The sequence below is a fragment of the Idiotropiscis lumnitzeri genome, chromosome 7 (assembly GCF_059441095.1).
Source record: "Idiotropiscis lumnitzeri isolate Australia: NSW breed Sydney's pygmy pipehorse chromosome 7, RoL_Ilum_1.0, whole genome shotgun sequence".
NCBI classification, from domain to species: Eukaryota; Metazoa; Chordata; class Actinopteri; order Syngnathiformes; family Syngnathidae; genus Idiotropiscis; species Idiotropiscis lumnitzeri.
The window spans coordinates 17,722,422-17,737,928 of NC_142397.1; the positions used below are offsets into that span (position 1 = coordinate 17,722,422).

At 40.8% G+C, this 15,507-nt stretch overlaps 1 protein-coding gene across 1 annotated transcript in view; it reads right to left on the bottom strand.

Annotated features, from left to right (window-relative positions):
- epha4l (eph receptor A4, like) overlaps nucleotides 1–15,507 on the bottom strand; it is a 47,495-nt gene that overhangs the window by 19,020 nt on the left and 12,968 nt on the right. The window contains exons 4-5 of the mRNA XM_088299890.1: nucleotides 6,310–6,465; nucleotides 1,522–1,857 (exon numbers count right to left, since the gene is read on the bottom strand). Of these exons, the coding sequence (XP_088156016.1) occupies nucleotides 1,522–1,857; nucleotides 6,310–6,465 (492 nt within the window). The remainder of the gene's footprint in view (nucleotides 1–1,521; nucleotides 1,858–6,309; nucleotides 6,466–15,507) is intronic.

Consider the following 15,507-nt stretch of genomic DNA (forward strand, 5'->3'; position numbering starts at 1 on the left):
AATCATTCGGGAGATATCCTCTTTAACACACACACGCACACGCACCCCCACACACACACGGGCATCCTAAAAGAGACATGGACACATAGGCAACATTGTGCGAGGGGCAAATGCTGATGGTCTCAATGTATAAACAGTCTCTATATCTCGCTTTTCACATCCGTATAGACATACACACACTTCAAGTTACAAGTGCCTTTTAACTACTCCTATGGAACAGTTGTGAAACATGCACCAGTGACAAGCCAAAGGCAACGTCTATCATAAAACTTGGGGGCCGCAGATAAATCTACTTAAATCACAGAGGGACGTCGCTTTGTGTGCTTCAGTCCATATGTGAGAGTGTTCGCGTTTTGGATTGTTTTGCGCAATTGTGCGCCAGTGCGACCACCCTGTCACACTATTGCAAAACCTCGGCCTTGACTCAGAGGTGCACTCCATTACAGCTCCTACACAAGGCTGTCTGGCGGTCCTCTCAGCTCTCCCACAGGCAGCACAGTCATTCATCTCTATTTTCCCGACCCCAGCTGATAAATCAGGCCACTGTGTCCTTAATTTGCTAGTCCAAACTGCATCCAAGACATTCACTTTTCCCAGGGATGGAAATTAGTGATAGAAAGTGACACAAAAGGGGCACTTAGCTTGCCACCCAAGAGCAGAACAGTAAACGAGACCAAAGTAATGATCAGCTTTAAGTGGTGGAGAGAAGGGAGGGATGACGAGAAAGGACTAGGGTCATAAAATCCATTTGCACAACAACCAGCTACAAAATGGCCAAATGACAAAACCAACGTTGGCTTTGAATGCATCCTCAAGCTTACATGGCTGCTCTTGAGCTCAAGAGAAGACATATTGTGCTTTTATTACACAACCAATTTCCAGCAACATTTGTACGAGCGCTTTTAGTGAATCAACACAATATATCTAATCCAATAGCTCCAGCTCTAAATATCACACCCTGCCGCTTGCACGTGCATGATTATGTAAAACTCAAGTTGAATATCGCTGGAAATAGTTTCACACTGAAAGGAATCCATCATCCTACTCATCATCCAGCTGTCATAGCAAATTATTCCCATCTTTAATAATCATGTTTTGTCATGCAGATTATAACCCTCAAATGGCAGAACGATCACATATGGTGCATACGACCAATGTATCGCCTTCAGGTGCACACAGGCTTTTATTCACCAGACAGAATTTTACATATGTTGTAGAAACAACATATGGAAACATCTCGCATGTCATTGAATATACAAATGGCAGGTGACTCACTGTATCGTTGTTGTTGACACGGTACTTAATTCGTAAGGATTTAGTCTGTACTGTACTGACTGTATGGGAAACCTGTTGATTACAAGTTAACGCTCCATTGAATCTACCTATTCTAGATGAATTGTCCAAGAGTAGCAGGCTTCATCTTATTGCCATTAATACTAGTCGGACCTGAACACTTCCCTCTGGCTCTTTAATGACATTCTCCTCCCACAAACCCAATCAAACCATGTCTGATTAGCTTACCGGCCTGGTTGGTGGTGACGGTCACAGACACAGCCTGTTCTGGCCCGGGGCTCTGTGGCGAGACGCCATTTACCGCCCACACCTCAAAAGTGTAGTTAGTATGGGCCTGCAGTTCGTTGATGGACACTCTGGTTCCCTTCAGACTCAGTTGCTGGGGGCTAAAGTGGATGGCATTGCCGCAAGGTTGACAGCGTCGCCCATCGGGCCCGCATCGTTTACACACTACATTGTAGGTCAGATCCTGCCGTCCTCCTGAGCTCCTTGGCGCGCTCCACTCAAGGTTGACAGACGTCTCGTTCACATTGGAGATGAGGTGGAGAGGCGCTGTTGGAGGCCCTACAGGGAATAATGAAAAAGTGTGTGGTTACGAGAATCAGTGCTGGGCAAAATGCTAAGCAGGTACCGAGTTACAGCAAAATGTTTCTGTGGTCACTGTTGAAGAGGAGGAGAAGCCATTATGGGATATATTTACAACAAATTGCTCGTTGCTAACAGCTGGGGAAAACCTATTCATAATAAATCAGCTGGCCAATTTGTGATATGGGTACATACACTACATACACATCATGTTTTAGCTGCACAATCTGAACAGACCTAGATTACAAATTTGTTCTACAAAATTATTTGTCTGCATCCATGAGAGAATTTTTTTTTCATTGAGGTTGTATGGTATCTAGAGTTTTTTTGAAAATTTTGCATCACTAAAATATTAAAACACGGGTGAATTGAATTTGCAAACTTGAATCACAGTAAAAAACTGCTTACATGCTTGTGTTACATAACATACTGGTGTACTTAATATCGTGAGTGAGTTTATATTAGGCGCTGAATTGTCTCGTCAAGCTGAAGCTCCTTAAATTCATTTTTAATGCCCTGTCGATCAAAACAGGGGAGGTTCCAATTTCGCCCGTGCATCTTAACTGAAATTCAATCAACCGAAAGATTTTTTTCACGTGTCGAATCTGCGGCAGACAGCGAAATGCCAGTCTGTGTCTAACAGACTGCCTTTATGGCTGCCAACAATAAGTGCAAAGCATGTTTGTGTTGGACCTCGTTCACAAGCACCCCCACCCCATCACCACCACAACTGCTTTGATCTTGAGTCTACAAACTGTGGTTTTATATGCAAGCGGCAATGCAGATGTGACACAGGCTCCCCTCATCATCAATTTCAATTTACATGTCAGCTCTACTTTAATGAATGTGTTTTTTGCTTGTTGCTTTCAAACATAAGATGCAGTAATTGACTTAACTCTCCCTGCCCTCTCTCCATCTCCCTCTGACTAATGAAGCGCCGGCGAGTGCGCTGGGGGGGATCGATGCACGCTGAAATATGAAATCTAGTCAGTTGGCAGACTAATCACTTGCAAAGGAAATTAATTATCGGTGTTATTTTTAGACGAACACAATGACACTGAACGATGTCACTGAGACACCAAGAGGGAAGATGAAAATGCCTTGAGCGGGGCGTATGTGTGGACAAATATTGCTGAATTAAGGAGACATCCAAAAGCAGGTTTACACATAATGGATTGGAAATGTCTGTAGACACTATGGGCATGAATTTGCACTTGAAACTTTGAAAATTTGAGCAAATGTAGAAGGTAGGTTTATGCTGAGAAGTAAGGGTTTGGAATTTGATTACTATGATCAAAGCATGCCTGGAGGAAACGGATAGAAATGAATGATATGAGGGAAAGTGCCATTGACGTTACTTCATACATAGTCTTCTCGTCAGCCATTCATCAACGACGCCAAAAATATTAACAAATCTCATTTAGAAAAATTAAAATAATGCACTGCCACACACACATGCAATCGCACACACACACGCACACACACACCCACACCTCCCTCATATTTTCTCTTCTCTGTCCACTTTTCATTTGTGGGAGTTATAGATGGGATTTCTAAATTAAGGCGCCTAGAACCAACTTATCAGCTTTTTAGGCTCAGCTAAACTCCCTGTCCAATTCTATATTTAAATGTGTACTGTAATTTCACAATCCATCTGTATTTTTAAGAGCTCTACAAGAATATTGTTTTGGTTTAATACTACTGTAGTCTAAACTGAGCATTTCAACTGTCTAACTTTTCAATTGGACAGATGTGCAGAGTTTCTTGCTTCACACGTCACTGCTTCTCAATGCTATTTAAACTAACGTTAGCTACACCTGTCGCTCTCCCAGAAGGCACCAATGGGGCCAAGGGAGAGTGGGAGAGCTGTTAGCTGTGACTGACACTTTGGAATTAATCCCAAGAGAGTGTGTGGAGAGGGAAATGGCTTTGTGGACGAACATCCAGTCAATGAGGCCTTCACATAGTCACACATCCAAAAGTTTGTCTAGAAAAAAGTTTAAGCTAAAACTCCCCCGCCCCCGCACTTTTTCATCCATTTATGGGTAGGCAATTTGCTCTGAGCATTAGTTCTTTCTTTCCTGTCAGCCCATGTTTCATCTGTCTTTCTCATTTTTCCTCTTAAATGTCTCCCTTCACATGCACCCACCTCTCTTCATTGTCTACCTTTTTTTTCCTCCTGTCTCTTCCGATCAGCATTTGTCAGCTGAGTGTTGTGCAGGTCTAAGGTAGAGGGCAGGCAAAATTGGCCTGAGCATCAAACTCCACGACTGCAATCCATCTGGGATATATTCAATGCCACCCTCGGGGCTTCCCCATTCCATCTTCATGCCTCTAGGCCAAACCACCACTAAGAAAACTGGGAAAATCTGAGAAACACATCAAGGGCCAAAAGAAACCCCAAATTGTAGAACAGCCCCTCCTTGTAACCAGCAGGCAGCAGAGCAACCAACTCTCATGGGTGTCTGTCCACAGCCTTCATTACTGCTCTGTGCTGAGTGTATGTGCAGTTTTATGCAAGTGTATACTGTATATATAAGCATTGCTCGAATGGCTACTCTCAATGGAACATTATATGGTTCAGTCCTGGCTAAGAAGCAGATTTCACTTGAGAGGCGTCCGCTACCTGCAATAAGAATTTCCTAAAGTAACCTGATCTTGTTTTTATAAAGTTGAAAGATACAAAAGGGAAATATGATGTCAAGAAAAGAAAAAACAAGTCTGAATATGTTTCCTTTGCACGAAATCAAAAAGCTTTAAAAAAGTTTCAAATGTAGTGACAGAAATTGAACTCACAAAGCCTTAAACCATCATTTTGTTGACAGACTCTTAGTTCAATTATTTACCCCCACCCTTCTGCGTTTGAACCAGAAAGGAAAAAAAAAATTTAAATGTTTTTGAGAGGGTGTTGAGAGGAAGACACCAAAATATGGGATGTAGAAGGGAGTGTGAGTGACAGTTGTAATTACACATCGGGCTGGGAAGCAAAAACAAAATGCACAAGGAAAAGAGCAGACGACAAACGGTGGATGGATAGTTCAAAGATCAAATTTTGAGCGGCTGACGAAGTGGTGGCCGAAGGTCGGTTGCAGTTTGGAACGCAGAAGATTGCGATGCACGGTCCAATAAAAGCAGCTAAGTAATGAGTTATGGCAGCTGTTGCTTGCAGCAGCCACAGTTGAATGCCACACTGACTAACTGGACAAAGGGGACGATGTCAGGCAGCAACTTCATGTGAGCGAAGCCACATAATTGGCTTAGGAGGACTTATGATTTTATTTAACTAATTTAGGAAACAACCACGTTGATATTTAAATCAGCAAAGAAACTATCTGGGTGTATGTATGTATTTGTAGTAAACCCATTTAAAGCGGTACATGCTAATGCGAATATTTTGATATTTATTTAGAAATTTAAGCAAATTTATTAATCATTTTTATCTTAAACATGTCTTCTCTGTTACTCAAATATTTAACAGGGCTATTAAAATCTACAAATCTGGCTATTACAAAAAGTGCACCAGTTTCATTGTAGAAATATTGCAGAAATCAAGCAGCAATTTATTGCATATTTATCAAACTCTATTGGAATCATTTAACTATTTGAATATGTTTCAACTTGGAGAGCCAAGGAATCTGCCTCTTGTCTGATCCAATAAACCGTTGAGCTGACTGATGAATCTACAGGAACTTGACAGTTCATTCAGGCCTAATGGTGAGCCAGCCATGAGCAAAGCAACTTAACAGATGTTTTGGTTGGTAGAAATTGCTTTATGACACATACTCAGTCAGACATAAACACCTGTCATATGAAAGCAAAATTGCTGTTATTTCCTGTGCAGCTAGGGAAAGGGGCCTTTTGTTTTGTGGGTTGATACTTTTTCTTAGTGCACATTTCTACCAATATGAACTCCAAGTACCATGACTCAGTGGGGATGAAGTATCAGGAGAATGCATGATCCTCAGTGGTATTTGTTACACCAATCATTGTGACTTTGGCATGGAATAATAGAATAACTGACTCATGCTGCTGGGTCAAGAAAAATGAAGACCAGGAGCGGGACAAAAAGGGATTTACTTTACTTTGCTCTCTATTTGTCTTTCTCTCTCACGCTCATCTCCTGTTTTGCAATGTCGGTGGAAATACAAATCTGGAATGTATCAGTTTGTACCCAGTTTGGATGTCAAGTTGTTTAAATGATTACTACAATGTGAACTCAAAATACTTTGAAAACAGCCCACGCCAGCGTTCAGTGTGTAGAAATATGTGTGACTGGAAAGCCCAGGTTAACATTGCGTTGAATAATTTATTACTTCTGAAAAAGCAGCATTTGTGTGTGTTGCTTAATTGCTACTCCAATTGTTCCAGACTTAAGTTGATATATTGCAGGCTTTAACACAAAACTTTGCACTGCATATGGTATGTACTTACGAGTGCAGAGCATGGATGCCGGGTCCGTTTCAGAGCGGAAATATCCCTTGTCGCAGGCGCAGGATGTGGAGCCCTCCCTGACAGAGTAGCTATGGAGTGGACACTTGGAACAGACACCATCAGTCGCCAGAGCACGGTAGTAACCAATCTTACAGGCTAGAAGAGAAAGAGCAGAATTGATTGTTTTGGGTTAGATGTGATCAATGGTATGTTGTAGTTTTGCCTGAAAGAAGAGCAAACATGGTGAAAAAGCCAGAGCGTTGATACAGGGTGAGCTATGCAAACAAGAACATATACCTGTTGTTAAAGTGAGAGAAGCAGCAAAGTGAAGATTACATTTTTTTTAACAGAGATTCAGGGTTATCTGTACGCACACCTCCATCTGAAATAGTTCGCAACCTACCGCTCCGTTTGGCGACTGCTCCCCTTTCAATGAGCCTCTCCATCGTCTTTTAGTTTGTATAAAGGCCGGGGGAAGCCACTGGGCTTATATTTCACCCCATGTGCTGCACGAGAATAGGCTGACAAAGGAACAATTCACTGAAAGGTGCAGCACAGACGGTCACAACAGCAATAGGACCAAATAACCTGTCGATCCAGGAGGCTGCCATGTGCAGCGAAAGGTATTCAGAGCAGATTACTCATTTGAATTTTGGTAAATTCCTCAGTGAGTGTACATCTGTCATGGGGTAGTTTGTTGTCAACCAGCTAGCATCCAACACCTAATCGCAATTTCTTTTCACCCGCAGTGAGACTCAACTTGTCATCCTGTGGTTGTAAAGCCAAGGACTTACAGACTGAGCCACTGCTGCCCTAAATCTACATCGGGATCTACACCAAATTGAAATGAGTTCCACTTAGGCCTATGCTCCACCCCTCAAAAAATTTTGCAGAATCCAGCAGTATGAAAACCTCCTTAAGGGAAACAATGAAATAAAATAGCTACATCCATAGCAGTCCCGCACACAAGTGCGATGTAGGTAGAGAATAGTTACTTTTCAACTTTGAATCCTCAATAGACTTTTAACACACATTCCACCAACAAACTGACATCCCAATAGACACAAATAGCAGAGGAAATCCAGAAACCGAATAAAATACTGGAAAATCCCTCTCTTGGAGGCATAATAAAGTCTCTATCGGGCTGCGTCTCCTCTTCATCTGCTGGATTAGCGTAGCATGGTGAGCTGGGCTAACTGCTGCCTGCTGAGCCATTCTTTGCCCACTCCCACTCACTTCATCAGGAGTAAATCCCCGCTAACGCCAAGCTAAGGGCTTCTTTGATTGTGGCCTGCAGGGGTGCGTGAAGCCTATATTTCTTTTTTTTTCACAGTCACAACAAAGAGGAGAGATTAGTCAGGAGGTGCTTTGTGTTATCTCGCTATCTTAACGTCCGGGCTCCAACACTCGAAGCAGGTATAACGCCTCTTTGGATTTGTGGGTTGTTTCAGGGGTTGTGACTGCTTCAGGTGACAAAAGCCATAGCTGCTTTCAGAGTTTGTACATGTGCGCTGACCAGAAAAGTGTCTTGAGTTGAGAGTCGGGTCACCCAGCTGTTTGAAACGGTGCCCCTCAGCTAAATGCCGTAGAGAGAGTTAATTGAGCTGCATGCTTCACAGCCTTCAGGTTTGAGCCTCTTAAAGAGACACAGTTTTAGGGCAGGATACCTCAAACTGTGCATGGTTGATGAGATTTTTGCTCTTCAATTATTAAGCTGATCCATGAGGCCCCACTGGCTATTTGAGAATACTTTGCCCACCATCCAAATCTGTTTGCCATCAGTCATGGCTTGGCATCATTTTTCTGTGGTTTTTAAATCCTGGATATTTCAAAATATGTTTAAAAAGGTGACGTCAACATATTCAGGTTTGTTTACAGCTGTGGCTGCCCTGCAGAAAGGAACATTAGAGGGAAGAGAGAGGTTGATGTCTAAGTAAAGCTTGGGAATTTGCTTCCTATTAGGAGAGGGAGCATATGTGAGGAAAGAAAGCCAATGCAGTGGGTGGTCTAAAAAACCGTGGCCTTAGAGAAGAATCTCCCTAAAGAGCCGATGGATTTATTACTGTCCGGGCCGTGGCAAACCCATGCACAAGCAAAAACACAAAACCCTCAACAACCGTCTATTTTTTGTCTTCATTTTTTAAAGTCATACCAAAAAGATCAGCCTGTCACACAGCTCTCAAAATCAAAAACACATTTTTTTTGTTCAGTCATTGTCTAACTTTCTCAATGTATTTTTCTCTCTCTTAGGCTTTCTCTCTGCAGGATTCTTTTTAGATAGAGACGGTTTGTCAGGTGCCAAATCCCTAAGCTGAGAGATCAAAGGCGGACAAAAGGCTGGTGACTTATGCCATTCTGAAAAGGCAAAAGATGGAATCCCACATAGTGTGGGACATCACATTCTTCCTCCTTTCTCTCCTAGAAGCCTTTTCACTCCTCATCTTTTCTCTTTTGTCAAGCTTCCACCCACCACAACCACATCACAGTTGTTTATAAAATAAAGCACATTTGGAAGAAAGGAGGCCATGGTTTGTGGTATTTAATGAGTACTTTTGTTCAAGTGATTGGGGGTTTGTCTGCTGGTAATTAGTTGCACTGCACGAGTCGAAGAACAATTTTATGACAATGGAGCATGGACAAGAAAATCAAAGAAAAAGACATGGATAGCCAAAGACAAGCAAGTAGTGAAGTATAACCCATCTAAGTTTTCCTGTGTGGCACCAGCCTACACAGCCGGCTTTGAACAGTGATACGTTCCAAATAAAACATCAACCTACACACTCACCCATGCAAGCCCACGATGAGTGACCTGCATGCAAAGTATACGTAAACTTTTCGCCTGCCTACACAACGAAGTACTCAATACACCAGGGACTGAACGCTTGAAAGAGGCTATGCAGCAATAGAACTCACAAATAAAACAGCCAGCACACAACACTATATAACCTTTGTTGCCAAAGTACAGCAATTGCCTCTCTTATGATAAAAAGAGAATTAAGTTAAAACTGCGGAGTTGTCATTCTTTTTTCCATGACTGTGATTCATCTTCTTTTGGGTGTTGAAAACCTGCACACTGTTTGAGTCAAAACAGACACTGAGCACTCTTCAGAAGGGCAGTTAGAAGCATCTTCACACAAAGCTGCTCTTTCAAAAAAACAAAAACGGAGCGATCAGTTTTCAGTACCTGAGGGCAAGGAGAACCACTGCTTTTGAGAAGCCACCGCTCTCTATTCAAGATGACTTTATGGCATATCCCTCTTTGTCTTTGTGACTCTTCTACAGGGGGATAGCAGGTGATATTCTTTATCCCAAAGTGTTTTGTTTATCCTGTGGCAGCAATTCCTGTCTGGGGTTTACAAACTGAACGAAATATTGGAAGTATATGTGTCTTATTTCGACACAGATGGATGACCATAAAACAATCACACCCGCCAACCTGAGCCACTGGTTGGTCGTGGGGATTAGTGAGGATGACTAGCTGCTGAACGTTAGCATCTGTCACGAGAACAGCAGGAGAGTGGAGCAGGTTAACTCATTAATTCTGTCACACGGGGTTATTAATTGCCTCCGGCCCTGACGGCAACTTGCCGCCACACGGCCAGCGAAACCTATCAGTGTGATGAATGAGGGACACACGGTCACCGAAACTGATCGCCGTGATTGATGATACTTTCTATACATGTCTTAACCTTGACCTGGCGGCAGAAATCTTATCAGATACAAAATTAATGAGTCATTAATGTGGATGATATTAATACTAGTGCTAATGAAGGCCAACAACAACAGACAGTAAGGTTAACAATGTTAATAATGTTCTATTGGTAATTGCCAAACTTGTGCTCATGTTGGCTAGCACCAGGAGGTGCAATGGTTGCCAGTATTTTTTTTTCCGATCAAATGATTTATGTTTGCAGCAGGACCCATTTATCACTCAGTTGCCTCCAACGACCCTGATTAAAAATGTCTGCAAATCACAGAACCCAATGCACATGTATGAATAAAATTTGCAAACAAATGGAAACCCTTATATTTAAAAAAAAAACACTTAAAAGCAGTGCCATCTACTGTATTGTATTGAAATTTAAGATGAAGCACATAGAGTTCTTTGTGGTGTGACATTTTGACTTATGTAACGAATTCTTATCCCTCTCCAAAACATTTAAATTAGATCATGAACGCACTGGGTTGCCAACTCATATTGTATTCTCCGGATTGCATAAAGCTGGAAAAATAATTAATATTTTCCAAGACTTCCTGTGTACCAAGCACTCCACCTTCGCATGGACACGTAGACCTTAACTTCCTCCTCACTTCTATTATAGCCTGACCCCAACAAAGAAAATTAGTACAATAGCCTTATCATAATTATCTAAAGTATCCCACCCAACCTCTTAAGAATGGTCAAGAGTGACTACACCTTAAATTCTGAGGCCTGGGGCACAGAAGGTAAATGTGAGAAAGAAACCGATGAGGGGAGACAAACGGTTTAAAAGAGAGCTGGTGCATTTTAAAGGCGATAAAAGAGCGAGCAAACTGATGTACAATTGGTTTATTTGCACCCATGCCAGACTTTTTGGTGAGGTTACATAATAAACCCATCTTGCCAACTAAAGAAGGACTATTTATGAACTGCAAAGTAAACTACGGATGTCTCATGATATAATACTCATGGCAACGATAATGCCATGTACGCAAACCATCTCTACACTAAGTTTACACACCTTCACATTCTAATGTGACAGTGTATATTTGATATCGCTTTTCAGCCTTATCTGATAATTATCAGAGAGTGTGCAGGTAAGTCTGGCAAAGGCCGTTGGGGGCACAGAAACTTAAGTATTGTCTTTATATAATTAATCTTCCGCAGAATCCCCAGGGATTTATGCGCATGTACATGTGTGTTTGATTAGGCAGTGGAGCTAAATGCTTTCCTGAGATTGTTTACAAGGAAAAAAGCTGGATCTTAATTTATCATAAACAAACGAAACAGAGAGGTGGGAGGTAGATGAGTATGCAAATGTAGTTACACTCAGGGACACACACATGGGGACACACTACTAAACAATGGAGACAGCCAAACTGCTCAATTCACAGCATGTCAAGGAGAATGGGGCAGGAAAAGGGAGGATGTGTGAGAACACACACAAACACACACTAAGAATAGGTAAGAGCAAGAGGAAGTGATAGGAAGCCACTCTCAGAGGGGCCTCATATCCAGTTCTGCAAACAAATGTAAGCCACATGTTAAACTGCAGGACAAACAACATAACAAATCGCTACAATCTCCAAATTCAACAAAGTTACATATGAGCAGGCTTAAATACTTTTGGATTTTTCATTTTACCTGTAGGGTTGATTTTATTTTGATTTGACTTTTGTTTTTTAAATTCAGTTAGTTTTCATTCGTATTCAGAGTGGGTTTTATTTTGTTTAAAAAATGTGTTGTTTTAGTTTTGTTTTTTTATAAAATGGTAAATTCAGTCCATTCTATCTACACCATATGGTGCCCAATGAACTTTACAAATCCCCACATTCACTTACACATTCATACAACAACAGGAGTTTTTTTTTTTTAATACATGCAGTATTTGTCAAGTGCATGATAAAATAACAAAAAAGTACTAAGATTAGTGAAATACAACAAACTACATTTGACCTAGCCTTCAGTCAAATACAAAGGACATTTTTGCCACTGTCTTATTTCACGATTATATTATTTTGTAAATGAGAGGATAATATTTTGCCCCCCAAACCAACTACACTATTCATCAAGCTCACTAAAAGATGGTATTGACATCAATCTGTAAGTTCATACAACCTAAATATTGCACAAGGAATACAAATGCCTTCCGAACATACGAAAGTCTTCAGAAAAACTACTTTGATTCATTATATTGTTGTTATAGTTACTCTCATATGCATACGTCTAAAATATTCCACACACAGTTCCATTTCTAATTTAACTACTGGTAATTCAAAGTTATTACAGACTTATTGCCCATATACACAAGAGCAAACTGCACACGATTATTGAATGCCTCTGTAGTGTCTCTCTCATAGAAAGCATGATCAATGTACTGTATGGTTGATGCATGTGACCTACTGTAAAGTCAAAGTAGTACAATCATGGGGATGTCGAACATGTTCATCCTTTGACCTGCTTTCCCCCAGTGTTAGTTAAGCAGAAAAAGAAGAGCGTGACATGCTTATCTATCGACAGACTTATCAATACAAACCAAATAGCAAAATCATACCTAATAATCTTGGAAAAAAATAAATGCGATACAGCAGCACATTGTTTTGAAAACTCACACTTCACATGGAATACAAAATCAAATCATAAACATGTGCCACATGTACAACCTGACAGAAACGACACATAAAACTCAAACTGTCTGTTGACTGTTGTCTAAGGGAAAAGTTTAACCACAACAGTGTCTCAGACATGGCTGGGATTTTTTGGGGGCAGGGCTAATCATAGGTTGACTTCCGGATGAAAATATGTATTTTTTAAGCTATTTGTTTAGGTAATCTATGTGGAGCTCGCAGACGACAGCCTGTCTGGGGACTCAAAACACCTTCTATTGTGCACGGACGTGTGTTCTTGAGGGTGTGTGCAACCTTCACAATCCATTGTGGCTCTGTGGCATGTGCGCCTCCACAACCTTAAAGTATATGCTATGTGTCTGTGTATGTGTTACTCAGTGTACAATAAATCTCTCCTGGATCACGAGTTCCTCAAAGGTTTAGGACAAAAGTTTATAACAACCCAAATGACCCATATGTTCACTATCGTGGCTTTAACCTTTCACCTATGCTGATGACAACCCCCACCTTTCTTTTCCCCTTGAAAGTTTTAGGTCATTGCTGTTGTGGTGGCAGTACTCATTTCATGTGTCTGTTTGTATATGTAAGTGTGGGTGTGTGTGCGTGCACGTGTGCGTGTGTGATGTGTGCGTGCACGTGTGCGTGTGTGATGTGTTCGTGCACGTGCGCGTGTGTGTTCGTTCTGAGTTTTTTTTCTTGAATTCAGTTAGTTTTAAATTAGTTTTCAGGGCACCTTTGTTTATAATTAGTTTTCGTTTTTTCAAAAACACTTCATTTTAGTTTTAGTTGGTATTAGTATTAGTTTTTGTTTTAACAAAGAGTTTTACTCTGCAAGATTAAGTATTGCGAAGTAAAAATTCAAGAATTTATTCTTTAAAAACATGGTAATAATAAGAGTAAAGTTTAGAGTTTAACAGTCCATAGACTTTGAATTTCAATAAGGGAAATGCACATCGCTTTTAAAGTTAGATGCAGGCTGCATGCATGCGCCCTAATTCCAATATAGCTAGGACCCCTTATTTGCCAAATTGCCAGCTTCTAAAGTGGGTTTGCATCTTGTTTCAATGTTGAGAAGCATTAAACATGGTTGTACAGTGTACTATTTTTTTATATACTGAATATATATTTTTTCATATACATGAAACTAAAAGGAAAGCACTTTTTTGCCTAGCGTTGCGTTTTGGGCTGAGTTAAATGCCAAGTGCAGGTGAGCGATTCGAGCAAAAGCCACACGCAAACTCGTCTCCAAGGAACGATGTCATTTGGCGGCCCTTTTTTATAGGCTGCTGTTTGATGATGTCGTTTCTGTGCGACACACTTTAAGAGCACTTTTCTTCTGGCTAACGGGTGTGCCGTTAATATGGAAATATATACAATCAAAATCTACTCCAAAGCTTGAGTATTAAATTATCAGACAAAGATAAAAACGAAAGACATTTTCAATGTAATTAATTAGTGTTAGTTTTGTAAATGAAAAATGTAGTTCCAGTTCTTTTTAGTTATTTTTAAATATTTTTCGTTTTTATTCTATTTTGTAATTTTTTTTTTTGTTTTGTTTTAGTTATTCCGTTAGTTTTCGTTAACTAAAATAACCTTGGCGTGTACATGTGTACGCATTCATGTATGCGTGAGTGTGAATGTCTGTTTGCGCATTCCAATGTTTGCTGATAATCTGTGCCGCCTCTCATCACTTGCCTGTGGGTCGATTCTTTCCCACTCAAACTTGTGGTTAGTTGAACCTGTCCTTGCTGCCAAGAAGGTTCACAGCTCGTGGTTACTTATTACTTATTAATCTTGGGCTACAATGTGTTTGCCTTAAGCTTTAATGTGAGAAACATGAAGGGTGTGTGGTCAGACAAAGGCGTTCAAGTAAGACCGTGAATGCCCCCAGAAGAGGACCAGGCTTTTTGTATTTTTAGGTCATGAAGTTATGGTGCATTAGAGATTATTGGACTATCACTGACACTGGTATTTGGGAGACCCAACCACCCTAAAAATATGCATGCTTAATTAGTGGCCATTGTGAATATGAGCGTGAATAGTAACTTGCATCGATTGAAGAAATGTTGTTGGGTGCACCGGGGCTCTGGCCCGAATTTGCTGTGATTCGCCACAGAATTATAAGAAAAAGAAAACCAGAGAAAGCAGCTTTGATGAGCCCTCGCAGGCCAGGCCACATTGGGAGGGATGGGTACCAACGATGGTACTTTTGGTGTACGGACTGATTTGGGTATTACCGAGCACCGATTCACGTGAAATCAAACAGTACCTTGTTTCGGTTTGGTAGCATGTCTTTCTATGTTACGATTGTGCGGGAGTGGAAGAGTTTTTCATGCCACACTTGAATGCATCAGAGTACACACAACAGCATGATGATGTCACCCACTCATGCACAACTCTCTACGAATAAATACATTTGCATGTGGTAAGCACGAATAACTTGGCTGCCAAGCCAAACAAATGTACACAGTGTATTAGTGTATAGTGTGCACAGTATATTGTAGCGATGGTCATGCCTCGCACTTCCAAGTATGCTTGACCCCCCAAATCAGCATTGCTTTCTTCGTTTACAGGAATTTGCCACAACAACATAGTTTTGCAAAAATTCACAAGTTTCGTGTTTTAACATCAAAAAGGCATAAACACTCTTCCAAGCAAAAATTAGGTAGATCTGGTTGACTCACCATATTTATTTTTGCCAGTAGATGGCGACCACTACGATGAAAAATATGTTTTTAGATGTCTTAAGGCCTGGACCCTCATCAAATGTATGAACGTATGAAGAGATAGGATCATCTGATTTAAGACGAATCATCAGAATTGTAGTGCTATAATGGCTATGCCTTCAAAAAAAAGATCAACTCATTATAT